We start from the raw sequence: 23927 nt of genomic DNA, 5'->3' as shown, positions 1-23927 counted from the left end.
TGTTGTTGTTGTTGTTTGAGACAGAGTCTCGCTCTGTCACCCAGGCTGGAGTGCAGTGGCTCAATCTTGGCTCACTGCAACTTCCATTTCCTGGGTTTCAGTGGTTCTCTTGCCTCAGCCTCCCGAGTAGCTGGGATTACAGGCACCTGCCACCATGCCTGGCTAACTTTTGTATTTTTAGTAGAGACACGGTTTCACCATGTTGGCCAAGCTGGTCTTGAACTCCAGACTTCAAGTGATCTGCCTGCCTCGGCCTCCCAAAGTGTTGGGATTACAGGCGTGAGCCACTGTGCCCGGCCTGTGTGTTTTTTTTTTTTTTTTTTTTTTTGAGACAAAGTCTTGCTCTGTTGCCCAGGCTGAAGTGCAGCAGCACAATCTTGGCTCACTGTAACCTCTGCCTCCCGGGCTCAAGTGATTCTTGTGTCTCAGCCTCCTGAGTAACAGGATTATAAGTGTGTGCCACCATGCCCAGCTAATTTTTGTAGAGACGAGGGTTCGCTATGTTGGCCAGGCTAGTCTCCAACTCCTGACTCAAGTGATCCACTCGCCTCGGCCTCCCGAAGTGCTGAGATTACAGGCGTGAGCCACTGTGCTTGACCGATTATACTGTTTTAATATATAAATAAATGTGTTTGTGTTTCAACAAAATTGTGTGATCAATAGTTAGTTGCCAGTCCTTTGGGAAGTATTTTTTTGTAAGACACTTAGGCTATTTACTGACTGAAATATACAGACGTGACTGTTTTTTTTTTTTTTTTTTGAGACAGAGTCTCGCTCTGCCCCCAGGCTGGAGGGCTCACTGCAAGCTCCGCCTCCGGGGTTCACGCCATTCTCCTGCCTCAGCCTCCTAAGTAGCTGGGACTACAGGCACCCGCCACCACGCCTAGCTAATTTTTTGTATTTTTAGTAGAGATGGGGTTTCACCGTATTAGGCAGGATAGTCTCGGTCTCCTGACCTCATGATCCGCCCGCCTTGGCCTCCCAAAGTGCTGGGATTACAGGCTGAGCCACTGCACCCATCCAGACGTGACTTTTATGATTATAGGGTTGGTATAGATTAAGGTGGCTTTTGGTATAGTGCAAAATCCAAGGACTAGGAAAAAGGTTTGCCACTGATTGCTAGAAGAACAAATTCTCTGGGTCTCAACCTCACTACCTGTAGAATGAAGAGAATGGGCCAGATGCTCGAGTTTTCTTCCTGTTCTAAGATTAGTTTCTATGAGTCTGTGTCTTCTGTTTATATTTAGGAGTGTTAAAGTTTTCGGATTAAATACTGAATACTGGTCCCTTCCTTGAAGTAGATTTCAATATGTGCTAGCTGCACTTTTAGTTATGGTCTCTTTTTTTTTTTTTTTTTTTTTGAGACGGAGTCTCGCTCTGCCGCCCAGGCTGGAGTGCAATGGCCGGATCTCAGCTCACTGCAAGCTCCGCCTCCCGGGTTCACGCCATTCTCCTGCCTCAGCCTCCTGAGTAGCTGGGACTACAGGCGCCCGCCACCGCACCCGGCTAGTTTTTTGTATTTTTTAGTAGAGACGGGGTTTCACCGTGTTAGCCGGGATGGTCTCGATCTCCTGACCTCGTGATCCGCCCGCCTCGGCCTCCCAAAGTGCTGGGATTACAGGCTTGAGCCACCGCGCCCGGCCTAGTTATGGTCTCTGAGCATCGTGTTTTAAAAAGCCCTGTTGATCATTTCTTATTATGCCAACAATTAAATTTGTTCCTTTTTTTTTTCAGCAACCTGGAAAGACCTTTCTGGCCATAGGTGGTGCTGTTGTACATATATATATATTTTTAATGTCCTAATTTTCCTGTTGGTGAAAGAAGATTTAAACCAGGCTTCCTTCATCTGAATTTTGTTGTTGTTTAATACTTTAGAATAGCATTATGCCCATTATATTTGGATACCTGGAAAAATATTCTAGTTATCTTATTTTTATTATGTCATTTCAGTGTGAAAATTTCAGATGTGCAAAGTAGACAGTGGTGAAACTGGACTTTTTCTCCAATGTTAGAAACCAGTCAGCCATGATCTATAAAAGAGATAGAAACCATCTGGAGCACCTTAAAGCTGAGAGGAACCTGGAACTCCCTGAGTATTGCACCCACTTTTGCATGTTTGCCAGTGGGTGGTGTTGTGGTGTCATGGAAAAGCCTAATTCAGCTGACTTGTGTTTGAATGTAGGTCCTGCAGTTCTTTCCCAGGTGCCCCCCACCTCCTCGCTCTGCATCTGTGAGTAGGGGCTCCTAATTTCGGCTTTGTAGAATTGTGAGGATTAGAATGTGTGCAAAATGTTTAGCATGGTGGTCATCTCATAAAATACCTCATGACCATTAGCTATTATTTTATATGAAGTCATCATTTTATAGTGTTTGGAAATTACTAAGGCATTGAAATAGGAAAAATGTTTTCGTGAAGAAAGACTCAGTTAGGAAATGAAGGAAATACTTGAGGAGGGTCAGTAGTTCTTATACCCATAATTTAGCTGCAGGTTTAGAGACATGGCCGTTATATAGGCATCTTGACCCTACCCAAGCCACAGAATTATTTGCGGATTAGTATATGTTGGGGCTTAAAGGGGCCCAATAATAACACTCTTGTTTTCTTCAACAAGCAATTGAGAGACGAGACAAGAGTAAGCAGGTAGAGAATAAAAATTCCACCCTTATTAGTGATGAAACCACATTCTCTGCCAGGCATGGTGGCTTACACCTGTAATCCTAGCACTTTGGGAGGCCACAGTGGGTGGATCGCTTGAGCCCAGGAATTTGAGACCAGCCTGGGTAACATGATGAAATCCTGTCTCTACAGAAAATACAAAAAATTAGCTGGGAATGTTGGCCTATAGTCCCAGCTACTCAGGAGGCTGAGGTGGGAGAATTGCTTGAGCCCAAGAGGCAGAGGTTGCAGTGAGCTGAGATTCTGCCACTGCACTCCAGCCTGGGCGACAGGGCAAGACCTTGTCTTAACGAAAAACAACCCCCACATTTTCCATGAATTTGAGGGATGAAGAAAAATGGGCATCCTACTACTGTGTATCCAAGATCTGGTGGCTCTGGGCCACAGCGGGCCTTCCTATGAGGGGCCCTGTCCCTGTCAGACATAGGCATGGTGGAGCAGAGCATCCCCTGTGCTTCCTGAGTGTAGCACCCAAGGGCGAAAGAAGGGGTTCATGTGCCCAGCTTGTCTCACAAACTCATCTCACAACTCACTCCCCTTGGGTGGGGGAGGAATGGGGGTGGGCGAGAGGTCAGCATTGCTTAAGATAAAGCCTTTATTGTGGAAACCAGAGGAGTGGGGAGCAAGTGCTGTCTTCCCCCTCAGTTTAAGTAGGTCATGGGGTGACAGTTCTTTCTTTGTAAACACAGAAAAAAGGATATCCTTTGTGATTTAGACTAGCAAGGAAATACAAAGGATGATTAGAGGGAGATTTGTAAAATCACTGTAACAGATAACTTTTTTTTTTTTTTGGAGGGGGAATGGAGTCTAATTCTGTCATCCAGGCTGGAGTGCAATGGCGCAATCTCGGCTCACTGCAACCTCTGCCTCCCAGGTTCACATGATTCTCCTGCCTCAGCCTCCCAAGTAGCTGGGATTACAGGCGCCTGCCACCATGCCCAGCTAATTTTTGTATTTTTAGTAGAGACAGGGTTTTGCCATGTTGGCCAAGCTGGTCTCGAACTCCTGACCTCAGGTGATCTGCCCATCTTGGCCTCCCAAAGTGCTGGAATTACAGGTGTGAACCACCACACCTGACTGATAACATTTGTTGAACGCTTAAAATGTGCTACACACATTTTATTTATTTTTATTTTTATTTTTTTGAGATGGAGTCTCACTGTGTTGCCCAGTCTGGAGTGCAATGGCACAGTCTTGGCTCACTGCAACTGCCGCCTCCCGGGTTCAAGCAATTCTCATGCCTCAGCCTCCCAAGTAGCTGGGATTACAGGTGTGCACCACCATGACCAGCTAATTTTTGTATTTTTAGTAGAGATTTTACCGTGTTGGCCAGGCTGGTCTCAAACTCCTGACCTCAAGTGATCCATCCGCCTTGGCCTCTACACACATTTTACATAAACCAATTTAACCCTTTAATCTTCATAACAACCAGGTAAGGTAGGTTGGATTATCATCCCAGTTTTGCAGATGTGGAAACTGAGTCATAGAGAGGTTGAGGAACTTGACCAAGGTTATGGAGCCAGTAAGTGGCAGAGCTGGGATTTAAACCCTGGCAGTTGGCCGGGTGCAGTGGCTCACACCTGTGATCCCAGCCCTGGGAGGCCAAGGTAGGCAGATCACAAGGTCAGGAGTTCGAAACCAGCCTGGCCAATATGGTGAAACCCTGTGTCTACTAAAAATAATTTTAAAAAAATTAGCTGGGAGTGGTGGCGCGCCTGTAGTCCCAGCCATTTGGGAGGCTGAGGCAGAAGAATCGCTTGAACCTGGGAGGCGGAGGTTGCAGTGAGCCGAGATCGCACCACTGCACTCCAGCCTGGGCGACAGAGTGAGACTCCGTCTCAAAAAAACAAAACAGAAGAACAAAAAACAAAACAAAAAACCCCTGGCAGTCAGACTGAGCGTTGGTAGACTGGCTTCAGGCATTTAGAGGTATCAGCCTATCTATCGTTCCATGTGTACATCTATACATCAGTCAGCGGGCCGGCCCGTGTGGAAAGGCTGGGACAGAGAGAGTTATGCAGCATTGGCATTTGTGTCTTGGCCACTGACACAGAGAGTGCACTGCGGTTTGCATTAATCATTTGTGTAGGCAGCAGGTTTCTCCTTGTAACAGAACTTTAGTCCATCAAATTCATCTAGAAAACTCCTGTTCAGAGAAAGTGGAGTTTTCTAGATGAACTTGATTTGTATTTCAACAAAATACAACTACTGAATTCTGTTTCCGGGAAGGGAGTGGTATTCAGTTCCCCATCTGAACACTTTAATGCCCCTAAATAAAAACGAAAGACAGGGGCTCACAGAGGCTCATCTTAGAACAGGAACAAACTGAAGCATCGGCCTCCTCCCTTCATCTTGTAGACAGGGGTGGTGGTGTTAGGCTTTGTTATTCAGGTGCCAGGATCCTGCTGTAGAGGTGACAACCACTAGGAAAGGGCCTAGAAACCAGCATTTGGTGTATGAGGGCATCCTCTGTAATGGTCCCAAATGAGACGTATGGACCTGACTTCTACTTACCTCCTGCTGGTGATTTGGCCTTTGAAGAGAAAATGTGCTGATCACTGAACCCTGATATTTTATTTGATTGATAATTTTGTGTCCCCTATTACATTAATGGTTAAACCTCCAGTTTTCCTATATCAGTCTCTTGCAAGTTTGGTTAATGTGAAATCAGTCCACTAGAGGCTGATGATACTAATAATCAGATGACTGATGACTGTGATAATAACTCTGAGGCATCAAAGGTTTAATTCATATCCCCTATCTAAAGGACATGGCATAGTATAATATATTTGGCCAGGTTCTTCACAAAACAAAACGTTTGTAGGATTATCTGGAAATCCAGACGTCCTCAAGGTCTGTGCAGCTGAATGTCTGCTCAGTGCAGACCTGGGACCTGGTCTCGTGGCCTGTGCGATGGTGGGGCTTCCCTCGGCTCCTCTGGGCTTCTGTCTCCCCATAGACAGTGAGGGCTAATACCTGTTTATTTTGTAGGGTTGCTCTGAAGGTCATACATGGTATTTGTTAAGCATCATGCTTGGCATAAAGGTGTTATTCAATGGAAAACACCTGTTTTTTATTTTAATGGTGGCTTCAAGATTGCAGTGATTTTTAGTCTACATTTACAAACAGAGATGACTGTACACAAAATAGCCCTTAAATAGCACCATAATCATGGGGCCTCTTCCCTATGTAGACAATTGAATAGATGTGCTATTTCCATAAGATTATTGGGACATACCTTTTTGAATCTTCTTAACATGTTTAAAAATGAGAATAGCTAATGATAAACATGACTCTTGGAACCAGTACCTCTTGAGGTGTGTTTTGCCATGATGGGAAATTGCATTCTATAGAGAAGTCTAATTGGATCACACAGATATTTGGGTAGTTTAGCAGACCAGCAAGGCTTTCAAAAGTTTCTTCATAATAGTGAAGTTAATGGTTTTTTTTTTTTTTTTTGAGACGGAGTCTTGCGCCGTCGCCCAGGCTGGGGTGCAGTGGTGCCATCTCAGCTCACTGCAAGCTCCACCTCCCGGGTTCACGCCATTCTCCTGCCTCAGCCTCCTGAGTAGCTGGGACTACAGGCGCCCGCCACCGCGCCCAGCTAATTTTTTGTATTTTTTAGTAGAGACGGGGTTTCACCGTGGTCTCGATCTCCTGACCTTGTGATCCGCCCGCCTCGGCCTCCCAAAGTGCTGGGATTACAGGCGTGAGCCACCGCGCCCGGCGGTTTTGTATTTTAAACTAACTACAAAGCTAGCTTCTAAAAGTTGGAAATCTTTAACTTGATGAAGTATCCAGTTGTGTGTGTGCATGTGTGTGTGTGAGAGAGAGAGAGAGAGAAAGTGAGAGAGAGAGGTATTTTAGGGGGGTTGTGAAAAGTTCCATAGAGCCTCTGGCACCTTTTCTCCCCCATTCTAGGTTGCTGACATACATTTGCGCAAATAGTTATCTTTTGTCACTTTGCTTATTTGTGGAAATAAGGAATTCTCATATTTGTTTAAGAAGAGCTGGGAGGTCGAGTACAGTGGCTCATGGCTGTAATCCCAGCAGTTTGAGACCAGCCTGGCTAACATGGTGAAACCCTGTCTCTACTGAAAATACAACAACAACAACAACAACAACAACAACAACAAAGTAGCCGGGCGTGGTGGTGCACTCCTGTAATCCCAGCTACTCAGGAGGCTGAGGCAGGAGAATTGCTGGAACCCGGGAGGCAGAGGATGAAGTGAGCCGAGATCATGCCACTGCATTCCAGCCTGGGCGACAGAGCAAGACTGTGTCTCAGAAAAAAAAAAAAGAAGAGCTGGGAGCATGAACATAGAAAGTGGGAAGGCAGAGAGGTGAAGAGGCACTTAATAATTTGTTTAGGGTATGAGTAATAGTAGCTTTTCTTTTATCTTTTCCTGTCTGAAGCAAAAAGGCACCAAACTTGTAACATACGGTTCCTCAGAATTGCTTTTCTGATCAGATACAAGTCAGATTTTTCTCCAGGCTATGTGAATTATGAAATGTGTTTTAGTAGTTATTTTTAAAAGTAGTTTTGTTTTCCAAATAAAATACCATAATCTGTTCTTTCTTCCAGGGGCACAGGAAGTTCTCATTGATCCAGGTACATGATCTATGTGTTTAGTTTCTTTTGGTTATTTTTTTAAGTGCTTGTTTCATGGTGATGTGAATGAATGGTTAAAATTTCTGGATGATGATCTTTGGAATATTCTGATTTAAGTAACTTTAAATCAGAACTGTTAAAACCTGATGATTGATGGGTCCTTGCTTGATGGGCACCCCGTTGCTTTATGTTATCTGTTGAAGAGGAGGCTTCGAGGAGGCTTCTTCCTCTAGCATGGCTAAGTGAATGATTGGAGAATTGTGCCTTTAATTCTTTGAATGCATTGAGCATGTTTGTCCTGTTAATTTTGAATTCATTTGTAATCATGACTTTGCTCTGATTTGTGGCTTGTGCTCCCTTCCACGTGAGTTCATTCTCTACTGCATTTCGTCTCTGTGTTCTTAACAAGAAAAAAAATCTTGTATTTTTTTACAGAGGCAGATTTTTCTTTCCCTTTGTAATATCTTCTGTAATTAATACAGCAAAAACCTCTTTTATTACACTGCTTAATTATTTCATGATGGGCTCTATTATTTTCTGACTTAATGAGAAACAATGACAGGGTAAATAGTACAAAATGAAAACAGCCTAGAATTGAAATCAGATGGCTGTGCTTACGCAGGCTTTGTGACTAACACGTTTGCTTTCATCTCCTCGTGCATCTTGGCTCCGAAATGAAGTTGCCTCAGGTTTGCAGGCATTGGTTTTAATATTTGCATTTACTCGTTTCTCTAGGCCAGTGGCTAAGTTTCCTGATGGGGTTTGTGGAATGTGTAGAGAAAGGACAATAAATGCTCAGTTTGGGTTTCAGGAGAACTGAGTTGCTGATGAGAAGACATCTGGGGGACAGTCAGGAGGGTAGACTTTATGCCACGGAGGTACTGAAAGCCCCGCCAACACTGATGACAAATGAAATGGATGTTGAATGTACTGGTATTTGACCAGTACGAGTTGCTGAGCCCCAGTTTGGCTGGTTATGCCTGCTATAAAATACCGCATTGCAGTGTGTCAGTCGCATTAGTTGTAGGAGAATTAGATGTGTCCACCGTATAGAAGTAGCTCAGAGCTGTAAGGAAAATCAGGCGTTTGTTGAGATAAGGCATTTAAAAAAGATTTCTGAAGCTTTTCAAGATAAGGTTGTGTAGAGGTGAAATTGAGTTTAGAGTGCTGGGAGGAAAAGTGAGGAGATTCTGTAGGGCTTTGTTATTCAAGGGTGCATCAGGGTCCTGCTGTAGAGGTGAAAACCACCAGGAAGGACCCAGAAACCAGTGTTTGGTGTGTCAGGACATCCTCTGTCATGGTCCCAAATGAGAAACGTGTGGACCTGACTTCTCTTTACCAATGGGAGAGCGAGTAAAGAGAATGAAAGGCCGTCCTGGCCCCACGTTCTGATTCCTGCTTTCCAGGCCACCCCAGTTCCTGCTAATGCCTTCTGGCCTCTGCTTGCGGAGACCTTTGTATCAGGACTGACTCGCTACTGAAATCATATCTGTGTTTCAAGCGTTGGTCGTTTCTAAACCCTTGCAAATGTGTTAGCAGTGACAGTGCTGCTGGGGAATCTTCCCAGCTCCTAGGAGCAATGCAATTTGCTTCTCCACAGCCTCTCCATCTGAATAGCTAATACTCTCTCAGGGGTTGTAAAAGTGTTCAGCTCCTGGAAAACCCATTCACATGAAGCTATCACAAAATTACATCACTTTCATTTCATTTTTGAGTTTTAAGTGGACATAATGTTTGAAGCAAGCTGTTTCCAAATTCTTTTCCTACCAGCTTTCCCCACCACCGTTTCCAAAACCAGAAGAAGAGTTTCACGGTTTTCGGGGGGTCCTCCATCTCTTATCCTAAGAACTAAGCTTCCCCTCCCTGCATTTCTAGCCGCTAGGCCTTTGTGTTCTTTATCTGCATTTTTAAAGTGGCATGATTCTTTTTTTTTTTTTTTTTTGAGACGGAGTCTCGCTCTGCCGCCCAGGCTGGAGTGCAATGGCCGGATCTCGGCTCACTGCAAGCTCCGCCTCCCGGGTTCACGCCATTCTCCTGCCTCAGCCTCCCAAGTAGCTGAGACTACAGGCGCCCGCCACCACGCCCGGCTAGTTTTTTGTATTTTTAGTAGAGACGGGGTTTCACCATGTTAGCCAGGATAGTCTCGATCTCCTGACCTTGTGATCCACCCTCCTCGGCCTCCCAAAGTGCTGGGATTACAGGCTTGAGCCACCGCGCCCGGCCAAGTGGCATGATTCTTAAAACTCTTTTTTCTTTGTTTTGTTTTTTTTTTTTTTGGGAGACAGGTTCTCACTCTGCCACCGAGGCTGGAGTGCAGTGGTTATTCACAGGCGCGAACCTAGCTCACTGTGCCCTCAAACTCCTGGACTCAGGCAGTTCTCCCACCTCAGCCTCTGGAGTAGCTGGGACTACAGGTGTGCACCACCATGCCCAGCTAATGTTTTAATTTTTTCATAGAGATGGGGTCTCTCTGTGTTGACCAGGCTGGTCCTGGCCTCAAGCAATCCTCCTGCCTTTACCTCCCAAAGTGATTACAAACGTAAGCCACTGTGCCTGGCCTCTTTTTTTTTTTAAATTTAATTTCTAAACATTTCATGTACATTCAGCAGCCACTTTACATAAAATGATCTTTTGGATAATTTTAGTTAACTCATAGTTGCTTTTTCCATTTTCATGTTGAGGAGAGTTTCTTCTTCCTGTAATAAAAATTAGCAGTTTTCAGTTATTATGTGACAGACAATGTTCTAAGGTGCTTTTTTTTTTTAAAACAAACAAACTAGTTTCAATGCAGTTTACCTATTTAAAGGGTAAAATCCAGTCATTTTTAGTATATTTACAGAGTTGCGCAACCCTCACCACAGTCAGTTTTAGGACATTCTCATAACCCCAACAGGAAGCCGTGTACCCGTTAGCAGTCACTCTCCTTTGCCTACGTCCTTCCCTTACCCCCAAGCAACTAGTAAGCTACTTTCTTTCTTTATTATTTGCCTGTTCTGGACTTCTCATATAAATGGCATCATACATATAATGGTATGTCGTTTTTGTGACTGGCCTTTTTCACTTACTGTATGTTTCAAGGTTCATCTGTACAGCATGTGTCGGTATGCATTGTGTCAGTATGCATTTATTTTTCTTCTTGCAGAATAATATTTCATTCTGTGTATATGTGTGTGTGTGTGTGTGTGTGTGTGTGTGTATATGCCACATTTTGTTTTTCCATTCCATCAGTTGATGGACATTTGTATCGTTTGTACCTTTTGGCTATTATGAATAATGATGTTATAAACATTTGTGTGGACATATATTTGTTTGATTTATTGATTGGTTGATTGATTGATTGAGATGGAGTTTTGTTCTTGTTGCCCAGGCTGGAGTGCGGTGGTACAGTCTTGGCTCACTGCAACCTCCGCCTCCTGGGTTCAAGCAATTCTCCTGCCTCAGCCTCCCAAGTAGCTGGGATTACAAGCGCTTGCCACCAAGGCTGGCTAATTTTTTTTTGTATTTTTACTAGAGATGGCATTTCACCATGTTGGCCAGGCTGGTCTTGAACTCCTGACCTCAGGTGATCCCACCTCAGCCTCCCAAAGTGCTGGGATTACAGGTGTGAGCCCCCGTGCCTGGCCCATATGTTTTAAATTCTATTATGTGTATGCCTTGGATGGGGAGTTGCTGGGTCATATGGCAACTCAACATTTAACTTTCTCAGAAACTGCCAGATTGTTTTCCAAAGTGGCTGTAACACTTTACATTCCTACTAGTAATGACTGCAAGTTCTAATTTCTCTGCTTCCTTGTCAATACTTGTTACCTTTTTGATTGTGGCCATCCTGGTGGATGTGACCTGGTGTCTCATTGTAATTTGGGTTTGCATGTCCCTTATAGCTAATGATGTGCATCTTTTCATGTGATTATTGTCATCTCTATATTTTCTTTGAAAAAATATGTATTTAGATAGTTACCCATTTTTAAATTGGGTTGTCTTTTTGTCTTTTTATTGTTGAGTTGTAACAGTTTCTTTGCTTTTTTTTTTTTTTGTGAGACGGAATCTTGCTTTGTCACCCAGGCTGGGGTGCAGGGGCGTGATCTCGGCTCACTGCAACCTCTACCACCTGGGTTCAAGCGATTCTCCTGCCTCAGCCTCCTGAGCATCTTGGATTACAGACACTTGCCACCATGCCTGGCTAATTTTCGTATTTTCAGTAGAGATGAGGTTTCGCCATTTTGACCAGGCTGGTCTCAAACTCCTGACCTCAGGTGATCCACCCACCTCGGCCTCCCAAAGTGTTGGGATTACAGGCGTGAGCCACTGCACCTGGCCAGTAACAGTTTTTTATATATTCTGTATATGAGTCCTTTATCTGATGTATGATTAGCAAGATTTTTCTTTCATTCTGTGTGTTATCTTTTCATTTTCTTGATATGGTGTCCTTTGAAGCATACAAGTGTTAAATTTGGATGAAATCCAGTTAATGTTGTCTTTGTTCCTGTGCTTTTGATGTCATATCTGCGACTTAAGATGCTATATATAAACTTTACACCTAAAGCAATATAATCTTCACGATTCTAGGAGACAGGTACTGTTGTTATGCCTAGTCTATAGATGGGGAAACTGAGATGCAGGAAGGTTGTCTGACTCGCTGAGGGTCATAGTTAGTAAGTGGTGAAGTGGGTATTCAAACCCATGAGTTTGCACCCAGGATTTATCCTCTTAACCACCATGCTCTATTGCTTTTTATAGGGAATCATTTATTGAAAACTCTTTGCTTATTTGATTTCTTGCCTTTTTTTTTTTTTTTTTTGTCATGAGGGACCTCATCTCTTCATTCACCTTGCAGAGTTCAGCGTAGGTTTATTTTGGTCTAACGCAGGCAGAATCATTACTATCAGTTAATTTCTGCATTACTTACTCTCCAGTGATGGTCGCTGCTAGTTGACCTAACAAAGCCATTTAAGGCTTTTCTGCTCATCACACTAATAAAAGTAGCGTCACGACTACGGAAAGTTCAAAAACAGTATTTGATTGATTCCATTTCGTTAGCTAAAGGAAGAAATCCCCAGTGTTGACGCAGATTGTAAGCCTTTCCAGAAAAGGGTTGTTGTCTTCCTTTTTTTCCTGTTGTTCACTCATAGTGTCCAGCATAGTGCCTCATTGTCCAGCGGATTAGCTAGAGTATGGCGGTCTTCAGTCACTGTGTACAAGACAGAATATTGACAACAGTATCTGTTGTTTGTTTCACAAGGGAAAAAGTCATATAGAAGTATCTCTCAGAGGTATTGAAAAAGCCTGGAATTTTTAAAAGACTTCCAGAAAACAAAAATACACAAAGGCATTTTCACTGCGTTTAGATGTCTTAGATGTATTATGGTTATACAACAGAGTAAATTCGTTAACTAGATTTGACAAGTCATGTAATATTGATTACCTGTCATAATTAAAATATTCTGCCTCCATTAAAGTAATTAGTGCCCATGAGTAAACAAAAATAAACTAGCATTTATATGCAGCATGGGGTAGACTTTATATATATGTGTGTTCATGCATGTGTTTCTGTCTTTCAGAGAATTTGGCAGCTTTTCAACAATATTCTAACTTTAGAATTCTATTTAAAAAATCATCACTGTGGCTAGTGCACTTTGGGCTGAGTTTATCCTGTCTTATGCACAGAATTCCACTGTCTCCTAGGGAAAGATTTCCTTCCATTATATTGAGTTAATATCTGAATTACAGGAACTGTGATACCTTGAATTGCTGGCCTTAAGCAAGCCTCTTGCTTCAACCTCCCAAAGCACTAGGAATTTAGGCGTGAGCCATAGTACCTGGCTGGGGCTGTAATTTCTAGGCCTATTCCACTCCATGTGTTTAAAGTTGACTATCAGATGTGATTTTCTCTTTGTTTGTTGGGTTTTCCTTTCTTTTCTTTTCTTTTTTTTTGAGACAGAGTCTTGCTCAGGCTGGAGTGCAGTGGCCCGATCTCGGCTCACTACAACCTCCACCTCCCAGGTTCAAGTGATTCTCCTGCCTCAGCCTCCTGAGTAGCTGGGACTACAGGCATCTGCCACCATGCCTGGCTAGTTTTTGTATTTTTAGTAGAGACAGGATTTCACCATATTGGCCAGTCTGGTCTTGAACTCCTGACCTTGTGATCCACCTGCCTCGGCCTCCCAAAGTGCTGAAATTACAGGCATGAGCCACCACGCCTGGCCGTTTGTTGGGTTTTCCATTAGTCAATTAGAACTTTTGAAAATGAATTTGTTTTTATATGTTATACACATTTCCCTAGGAACTTGATGGGTTTTTGCTTTTAAGCTTTCAATTTATGAAAAACTTAAATATACTCTTATTTATAAGTTATTTTTCACTAGATATTTCTTTACCTCTTTTATTTTTATTTTATTTTTTTGAGACATAGTCTCACTGTGTCGCCCAGGCTGGAGTACAGTGGCGCGATCTCGGCTCACTGCAAGCTCCACCTCCCAGGTTCACGCCATTCTCCTGCCTCAGCCTCCCGCGTAGCTGGGACTACAGGCGCCCGCCACCTCGCCCGGCTAGTTTTTTGTATTTTTAGTAGAGATGGGGTTTCACCGTGTTAGCCAGTATGGTCTCGATCTCCTGACCTCGTGATATGCCCGCCTTGGCCTCCCAAAGTGCTGGGATTACAGGTGTGAGCCACCACGCCCGGCCTGTTTACCTCTTTATACATTTTTTTTCCAAGGAGTATGTGTGCATGTTTAAAAAATAACTTATACATGTAACAAACCTGCACATGTACCCCTTGAACATAAAACAAAAGTTGGAAAGAAAAAAAATGTAAAAACAAAACCATATTTTTTCCTTATTGTAAAAGTCATCTTCATTATAAAGAATTTAGAAAATAAAGGTAAAGAAAATAAATAAATTAAAACATTACTCATACCTCCCCCACCCCGGGTAAGTTGTAGTAAATTTTGAAATTGGGAAGTATAGGTCTTCTAAATTTGTTACTTTCTTCTCAAGATAGTTTTGGTTATTCTGGATCCCTTGAATTTCCATATGAATTTTAGGATCAGATGATCATTTTCTACAAAGAATCCAGCTGGGATTTTGATAGAGATTTGATAGAGTCTCCATACTGTTGATCAGTTTGGAGAATATTGACATTTTAAGAAGATTAAATCTTCTAATCCATGGACATGGGATGTCTTTTCAACATTTACCTTCTTTAATTTTTTTAGCAATGTTTTGAGTTTTCAGAATATCATTTTATACTTTTTTTGGGTTAAATTTACTCCTAAGTATTTTCTTTTTCATGCTATTGTAAACGGAATTCTTTTCTTAATTTCATTTCCATGTGGTTCATTGCAAGTATATGGAAACACATTTTTTTGTGTGTATTGGTTTTATATCCTTCAAATTTGTGGAACTCGTTTCTTAGCTCTAAAAGTTTTTTGGTGGCTTTTTTAGGGTTTTCTAGAGGCAAGATCATGTCATCTGAAAAGAGAGAGAGTTTTTCTTTCTTTCTTTTTTTTTTTTTTTTTTGAGGCAGAGTCTTGCTCTGTCACCCAGGCTGGAGTGCAGTGGCGCAATCTCGGCTCACTGCAAGCTCCGCCTCCCGGGTTCTGGTTTACGCCATTTTCCTGCCTCAGCCTCCCGAGTAGCTGGGACTACAGGCGCCCACCACCACGCCTGGCTAATTTATTGTATTTTTAGTAGAGACGGGGTTTCACCGTGTTAGCCAGGATGGTCCTGATCTCCTGACCTCGTGATCCGCACACCTCAGCCTCCCAAAGTGCTGGGATTACAGGCGTGAGCCACCGTGCCTGGCCAGCCTAGTTTGTTGAGTGTCATCACGAAAGGGTGTGGAATTTATCAAATGCTTTCTTTGTGTCTATTGAGATGATCATGTGGTTTTGTCCTTTATTCTACTCATTTTCAGACATTAAACTAACCTTAGATTTCTGAGCTGAATCCCACTGGATCTTGTTGTATAAGCTTTTTTATATCATGCTGGATTCAGTGTGCTAGTATTTTATTGAGGATATTTTCATCTATATTCTTTTTTTTTTGAGATGGAGTCTCGCTCTGTCGCCCAGGCTGGAGTGCGGTGGCGCGATCTCGGCTCACTGCAAGCTCCGCCTCCCGGGTTTACGCCATTCTCCTGCCTCAGCCTCCCGAGTAGCTGGGACCACAGGTGCCGCCACCTCGCCCGGCTAGTGTTTTGTATTTTTTAGTAGAGACGGGGTTTCACCGTGTTAGCCAGGATGGTCTCGATTTCCTGACCTCGTGATCCACCCGTCTCGGCCTCCCAAAGTGCTGGGATTACAGGCTTGAGCCACTGCGCCCGGCCTTTTTTTTTTTTTTGAGATGAAGCCTCGTTCTGTTGCCCTGGCTGGAGTGCAGTTGCCTGATCTCGGCTCACTGCGACCTCCGCCTCCCAGGTTCAAGTGATTCTACTGCCTCAGCCTCTCGAGTAGCTGGGACTACAGTTATGTGCCACCATGCCCAGCTAACTTTTGCATTTTTAGTAGAGACGGGGTTTTACTATGTTGGCTAGGCTGGTCTTGAACTCCTAACCTCAGTCAGTCCACCCTCCTTGGCCTCCCAAAGTGCTGGGATTACAGGTGTGAGCCACTGCACCTGGCCTTTTGTCTATATTCATAAGAAATGTGGGTCTGTAGTTTTCTTTTGATGTCTTTTTCTGGTTTTGGTATTAGGGCAACATTAGCCTCATATAATGAATTGGTTAATGTTCCTTCCTCTTATGTTTTCTGGAAGAGTTTATGAAGAATTGGTGTTAATTTGTCCTTAAATATTTGGTAGAATTCACCATTGAAGACAGCTGTACCTGGCTTTATTTTATTTTATTTTTATTATACTTTAAGTTTTGGGATATACATGCAGAATGTGCAGGTTTGTCATATAGGTATACACGTGCCATAGTGGTTTGCTGCATCCATCAATCTGTCATCTACATTAAGTATTTCTCCTAAAGCTATCCCTCCCCTAGCCCCCCCATTCCCCAACAGGCCCCGGTGTGTGATGTTCCGCTCCCTGTGTTCATGTATTCTCATCGTTCAGCTCCCACTTATGAGTGAGAACATGTGGTGTTTGGTTTTCTGTTCCTGTGTTAGTTTGCTGAGAATGATGGTTTCCAGCTTCATCTATATCCCTGAAAAGGACATGAACTCATCCTTTTTTATGTCTGCATAGAATTCCATGGTGTTTATGTGCCCCATTTTCTTAATCCAGTCTATCATTGATGGGCATTTGGGTTGGTTCCAAGTCTTTGCTATTGTGAACAGTGCTGCAGTAAACATACGTGTGCATGTGTCTTTATAGTAGAATGATTTATAATCCTTTGGGTATATACCCAGTAATGAGATTGCTGGGTCAAATGATATTTCTGGTTGTAGATCCTTGAGGAATCACCACACTGTCTTCCACAATGGTTGAACTAATTTACAGTCCCACCAACAGTGTAAAAGTGTTCCTATTTCTCCACATGCTCTCCAGCATCTGTTGTTTTTACTGATCGCCATTCTAACTGGCGTGAGATGGTATCTCATTGTGGTTTTGATTTGCATTTCTCTGATGACCAGTGATGATGAACTTTTTTCATATGTTCGTTGGCCACATAAATGTCTTTTGTTGAGAAGTGTCTGTTCATATCCTTCGCCCACTTTTTGATGGTTTTTTTTTTCTTGTAAATTTGTTTAAGTTCTTTGTAGATTCTGGATATTAGCCCTTTGTTAGATAGATAGATTGCAAAAATTTTCTCCCATTCTGTAGGTTGCCTGTTGACTCTGATGATAGTTTCTTTTCCTGTGTAGAAGCTCTCTAGTTTAATTAGATCCCATTGGTCAATTTTGACTTTTGTTGCCACTGCTTTTGGTGTTTTAGTCATGAAGTCTTTGCCCGTGCCTATGTCCTGAATGGTATTGTCTAGGTTTTCTTCTAGGATTTTTATGATTTTAGGTCCTACGTTTAAGTCTTTAATCTATCTTAAGTTAATTTTTGTATAAGGTGTAAGGAAGGGGTCCAGTTTCAGTTTTCTGCATATGGCTAGCCAGTTTTCCCAACATCATTTATTAAATAGGGAATCTTTTCCCCATTGCTTGTTTTTGTCAGGTTTGTCAAAAATCAGATGGTTATAGATGTGTGGCATTATTTCTGCAGCCTCTGTTCTGTTCCATTGGTCTATATATCTGTTTTGGTACCAGTACCATGCTGTTTTGGTTACTACAGCCTTGTAGTATAGTTTGAATTCAGGTAGCGTGATGCCTCCAATTTTGTCCTTTTTGTTTAGGATTGTCTTGGCTATATGGGCTCTTTTTTGGTTCCATATGAAATTTAAAGTAGTTTTTTTCTAATTTTGTGAAGAAAGTCAGTGGTAGCTTGATGGGGATAGCATCAAATCTATAAATTACTTTGGGCAGTGTGGCCATTTTCATGATATTGATTCTTCCTATCCATGAGCATGGGATGTTTTTCCATTTGTTTGTGTCCTCTCTTATTTCTTTTAACAGTGGTTTATAGTTCTTGAAGAGGTCCTTCACATCCCTTGTAAGTTATATTCCTAGATATTTTATTCTCTTTGTAGCAATTGTGAATGGGAGTTCACTCATGATTTGGCTCTCTGTTTGTCTATTATTATGTACTTGGCTTTTTTTTCTGGTAGATTTTTTTGATTATTGATTCGATCACTTTATTTGTTATGGGTCTATTTAGATTTTCTAGATCTTGAGTTGGGTTTAGTAGTTTGTGTCTTTCTGGGAATTTGCCTATCTCATCTAAATTATATAATTCATTGGTGTATAATTGTTCATAATATTGTCTTACAGTTTATTTCTGTAAGGTTGGCAGTAATGTCTATTCTTTCAGCCCTGATTTTTAGTAACTTGATTCTCCTCTCTTCTTAGCTAGTTCATAATTTTGTGGTTGTTTTAAGAATGAGCTTTTGGTTTTGTTGACCTTTCTCTATTGGTTTTCAATTCTCCCATTAGTTTATTTCATGCCACTGCACTCCAGCGCCACTGCACTCCAGCTTGGGTGACAGAGAGAGACTCTGTCTCAAAAAAAAAAAAAGAAAAAAGAAAAAGAAAAAAGAAATTCAGTTTATCAAATTAGCCCTCATGACTGGAGATTCCCTTTGTTTAAAAGATGGAGGGAACACTTGTTCCTTCTCCATGGGGGGGATTTCCCTCTTATGCTTTGATCATTTACTTCTCAGAGAAGAGATGAGATACCATATGAAGAATGAAAAACCCACCTCATTCTTACACCGCTACCACCATTTCTCCAAGGGAAAAAAAGAGTAAAACTCAACAATGTAAAAATAATTCATTAGAGCTAATGAAATAAATCAAGACCCCTTGTCACTTATGAAATATTAACTTATGCTGGAAACAAATGTATTATAAGCATGAAAAGCACACAAAGCACCACACTTCTGTGGTTAAGAACATAGGCCCAAGATGGCCTCCTACTTGGGATTACCAGCTCTGTAATTGTGAGAACTAGTAAGGAGATTTAACCTCTCTAGGATCTTGTCTCCTCACCTGCAGAGATGGGGTACACTAAGAATACTCTCATAGAGTTGCTGTAGGTGATGACACGTGTGGATGTTCCTTACGTAGGTGCTGCTTCCGCCGAGTGTGAAAAAATATCGCTTTTGCCCGGATGGCATTATAACAACCCGTGTGAATGCACTCTGCTCGAAGGGATGCCTGGTGCCTGGGGGTTGGAGTTCGCAATTCTCTACCCACAGTTGATGTCACTGGGTCTTGCTGATTTGGATCTATTCTTTAAAAAGTGCATATTTGAGATATATTTTTCCAAGCATGCCCTTTTCTATTATTATTTATAGTCCTCCCCTGTTGTCTCTTGCTGTGATTTTCACAAAGTCAGCAGGAAACAAAGTCCTAAACCACCTGCCTCTTCACAGTTCTGTTACAGTCCTTTCTTCCCTTATCAGAAGAGGATTTTGCATATGAAATGTTTTGTTCCCCTTTTCTTAGAGTTCTCCGTCCATTTGTCCATTCATCTCTCCACTTATCTGTTTATTCTTCTGTCTTGTTCCAAAAAACCTTTTGAGGCAGCTTACAGAATTAGAGAACAAACAATAAGCAGATGAAAAAACTGGACCAAGATTAGAAAACAAGGGTAAGAAGTGAGCTGCACGGGCGACGAGGCCAGTGTGAGATGCACGTCTTTGGCTGTGTGAGGTTATACAGATGGGTGGCAAGCTCATCCCTGAGCCTCCCAGCGGCGCAAGGGAAACAGGATTTGTGGGAGATGCTCACTCTCTGTAAGCTAAACAAGTGGTTTCACAGAAGCCCAGCTTTTCCTGCTATTGAGATTTAGGAGAATATTTTTTGAGTGTTCTGTTAAGTCAATGAATATTTTATCTGTATTTTTTTCTGCCAGAGTTCTCTGTGTAGTTGGTTATATTCTTTAAATGGAAGTTTTTCCAAAATGCTTGCCCATGTGGGTTTGGTGGCTAGGGAATCAGATGCTTCTGCTTATTGATAGGAGTTGGTCAGAAATAGAAAATGACAGAAATAGAAAGCATACTATCATTTATAATTTTCTTTTTTTTTAATATGCTGTATGGTTCAGAAAATGCTTCTGCGTAGTTGATCTCCTTTGAGGATGCCGGGTGGTGCCTTTCTAACATGAAGAGCTTCAAGCTGTGAGAGAATGCATGCTGACCTCACCATTGCCTTCAAGACAATTGAGCTAGTTACTGCAAATATGTTACTTTTATGTAATGCATTTTATGTTCTTCAATAAAAAATTTCAAAAGGGAGGAAAACTTACTTTGAGTTAACTAACATTTAGTAGAATACTTTGATAGCAAGGCTATTATAGGAAGCATATAAGCCGTGAGGACTAAACACATTATTTAAATTTCAGTAGGGCATATTTAAGTTTTATCTTATTCATGCTCCTCTTTAACAAAGAAATAATACTGAAAAAGCAAAAGATTATTTCTTTTCTTCCTCTCGGTTTGCAGGTGCCCTCACTACCAATGGCATCAATCCGGACACCAGTACTGAGATCGGACGTGCTAAGAACTGCCTTAGCCCTGAAGACATAATTGACAAGTATAAAGAGGCGATTTCCTATTACAGCAAGGTGATTTTCTGGCTTTGTGAATTTTTTACACAGTTGTGTTGTTTTAATCAGAAGTTTCCATTTTACATTGTGTAATGCTGCAATGTCTCTTAATTATTTCTGTAAGTATTCATGTCTTATTCTCTAATGCATAATACTATATGCCTAAAATGTTTTCTTTTTCTGATTCAAAACAGTGTAGGTTTAGTATAATACATTTGGAAAAGGGAGAAAAAGGGCTACCATGGCCCCTGTACTCACAGATAATGATTGTTATTATTTTATATCTATTTTCGACGGGGTGCAGTGGCTCACGCCTGTAATCCCAGCACTTTGGGAGGCCGAGGTGGGCGGATCACGAGGTCAGGAGATCGAGACTATCCTGGCTAACATGGTGAAACCTCGTCTCTACTAAAAATATGAAAAATTAGCCAGGCGTGGTGGCGGGCGCCTGTAGTCCCAGCTACTCGGGAGGCTAACGCAGGAGAACGGCTTGAACCCGGGAGGCGGAGCTTGCAGTGAGCTGAGATTGCACCACTGCACTCCAGCCTGGGCGACAGAGCAAGATTCCGTCTCAAAAAAAAAAAAAAAAAAAAAATTTGTATCTATTTTCTGGTTCTTTTATCAATGTATATTATTTATATTATAAGAAATGGAGCATACTTTACTTATGTACTGTGTGGTGACCCATTTTTTTTCATTTGGTATAGTCTGTGTTTTCTATGCTATTGAAATCTTCCATGGCATAATTTTCAGTGACCTGTAGAGCATTCTATCTTATGGAGACACCCTTCTTTTTAGTTTGGATTGAAAACAATTTCGCATTCCAAATGTACTTACTAAAATACTGAAAAAGAAAAGTTGTGCTGAAGAGTGGCATCAAATAAAAAATGAAAGTCCTCTACCTTCTCTACTCTTACTAACAACTTGGTTTATTGGTTATCAACAACTTGGTCCATAGCCCCCTTACCTTTATGCCTATGAGACACACACACGCACACGCACACACACATGCATGTACTCATGCATGCTCACACACATGCACACACATACATGTACACACACATGCTCACACACGCACACACATGCACGTACACACACATGCTCACACACACACACATATCCTATTTACAAAAATGGGATCATACTATGTTATCCTGCAGCTTGCTTTACCCACTCAGCAGTATATCGTAGACCATAGGTGTACTCTCACCTCCAGACCTGCTTGCCTCTTTCAGAGCGTGTGGAAAAGTTTTCTAAAATCCTGCTTCCTTCTTTCAGAGAGTGTGGAAAGGTTTTCCAAAATGTGGATGTAGTCATGTATTCATCAAGACATTTTGTGAGACATGCTCATAAACAGCACCTACAAAGAGATGAAATGCCTGCTCTTACAGATTTCACAGCTTGCCTTAATTTTCTTAATTATTCTCTTGTGGATGGATACTTAGGGTTTCTCACTTTTTCACTGTGAATTAGAAAAAATGCTTTACCAAACATTTTTGCCCCTATATTCTTGTGTTCTTGTATCAGTATTCCTTTAGGTTCAATTTTTATAGAAATCTATCCTGGATATAATATTAACATTTATCATAGGTTATGTTCAAGTTACTCTCCAAATTCCTTTTCTAATAGGGAGTGAAAAGATGTAGAATTATTTATTTTGCCAATCCTGTTACTGATTGTTATTTATTTCTGTTTTTTCTTCCCCCTATTGTAAACAGTTCTCTGACAAATGCCTCTATACATACATCTTTTTGGACTGCCTTTTTTTTAAGGGAACAATTCCTAGAAGTTGACTTGAGTTAAAGAATATATGTTTTTTTGGCCTGGCACAGTGACTCATGCCACCAGTAATTGCAGCACTTTGGGAGGCTGATGTAGGCAGATTGCCTGAGCTCAGGAGTTCGAGACCACCCCGGGCAACCTGGTGAAACCCTGTCTCTACTAAAATACAAAAAATTAGCCAGATGTCGTGGTGTGCACCTGTAGTCCCAGCTACTTGGGAGGCTGAGGCTCAAAAATCACTTGAGCCCCGGAGGCAGAAGTTGCAGTGAACTGAGGTTGTGCCACTGTACTCCAGCTTAGGCTACAGAGTGAGATTCCGTCTCAAAAAAAAAAAAAAAGTATACTTTTCTTAAAGAGTTACATATTCCTGTATTGTCCTACAAAAAGGTTATTAACAATTTACTCCTCCATAAACAAATACCAGCTATTATTTTTAATAAATATTTGCCAATACAGCTGAGTGCAGTGGCTCATGCCGTTAATTCCAGCACTTCGGGAGGCTGAGACAGGCGGCCTTGAGGCCAGGAGTTTGGTATTATGCTTAGAAATACCTTTTTTTTTTTTTTTTGGAGACAGTGTCTCGCTGTGTTGCCCAGGCTGGAGTGTAGTAGCATGATCTGGGCTCCCTGCAACCTCCACCTCCTGGATTCAAGTGATTTCTCCTGCCTCAACCTCATGAGTAGCTGGGACTACAGGTGCGAGCCACCATGCCTGGCTAATTTTTTATATATTTAGTAGACATGGAGTTTCACCATGTGGGCCAGGCTGGTCTTGAGCTCCTGATCTCAAATGATCTGCTCACCTTGGCCTCCCAAAGTGCTGGGATTACAGATGTTGGCCACTGCACCTGGCTTGCTTAGAAATACTTTCTTAACAACAGATTAAAACTCTTTTCCTTGGTTTCTTAATCTCTGAAATGGGAATGATAACAGTACCCATCATCTCATAGAGCTGTGGTTCAGATAAGCTGAGATAATATATGCAAACGTGTATTTGTATTCACTGTTATTAGCATTTAAAATATTTCTATAATTATCTGATTATCTATAATTTATTTTGTGTGTATTATGACATAAGAATACAATTTATTTTTTCCAGGTCATTACCTCATTGTTGCACCATGATGTATTGAATTCATATTTGTTTCTTTTTGATTTGAATTCTCACCTGTACTAAATATTTTCACATACTTGTGTCTGTTTATTAACTTTTCATTCCTTTCTATAAATCTTTCTTTTCTTTCTTCAGCACCATATTTTATCTTAATTTTAGTGGTTTACTTGATATCTAAGAGTGTTTCTTTGTTTTTTTTTTTGTTTGTTTGTTTGTTTTTGAGACCAGGTTTTGCTCTGTTGCCCAGGCTGGAGTGCAGTAGCATGATCACGGTTCATTGCAGCCTTGATCTCCCAGGTTCAGGTGATCCTCCCACCTCTGCCTCCCTGTGTGCTGGGACTACAGGTGTGCAACACCACGCCCAGCTACTTTTTTTTGTATTTTTTGTTGAGATGGGGTTTCACCATGTTGCCTGGGCTTGTCTTGAAGTTCTGGCTCAAGCACTCTGACTGCTTCAGGTCTCCCAAAGTGCTGGGGTTACAGGCGTGAGCCATTGCGCCCACCCATTGTTTTTGTTTTTTTTTTTTTTTTGAGACAGGGTCTTGCTCTGTTGCCCAGTCTGGAGTGCAGTAATATGATCATAGCTCACTGTAACCTCAAACTCCTTCAGTCAACCAATCTTCCCACCCTCATCCTCCTACCTCACTC

The 23927-nt window shown here is 41.8% G+C and overlaps 1 protein-coding gene across 1 annotated transcript in view; it reads left to right on the top strand.

The window, feature by feature from the left end:
- Nucleotides 1-23927, top strand: part of TRAPPC9 (trafficking protein particle complex 9) — a 714313-nt gene that overhangs the window by 33053 nt on the left and 657333 nt on the right. Inside the window, exons 5-6 of the mRNA XM_025393926.1 lie at nucleotides 7263-7289; nucleotides 20281-20402. Of these exons, the coding sequence (XP_025249711.1) occupies nucleotides 7263-7289; nucleotides 20281-20402 (149 nt within the window). The remainder of the gene's footprint in view (nucleotides 1-7262; nucleotides 7290-20280; nucleotides 20403-23927) is intronic.

Source organism: Theropithecus gelada, chromosome 8, assembly GCF_003255815.1.
Source record: "Theropithecus gelada isolate Dixy chromosome 8, Tgel_1.0, whole genome shotgun sequence".
NCBI lineage: Eukaryota > Metazoa > Chordata > Mammalia > Primates > Cercopithecidae > Theropithecus > Theropithecus gelada.
The sequence above is the reverse complement of the archived record's forward strand: the minus strand, read 5'-3'. Positions and strand labels throughout refer to the sequence as shown.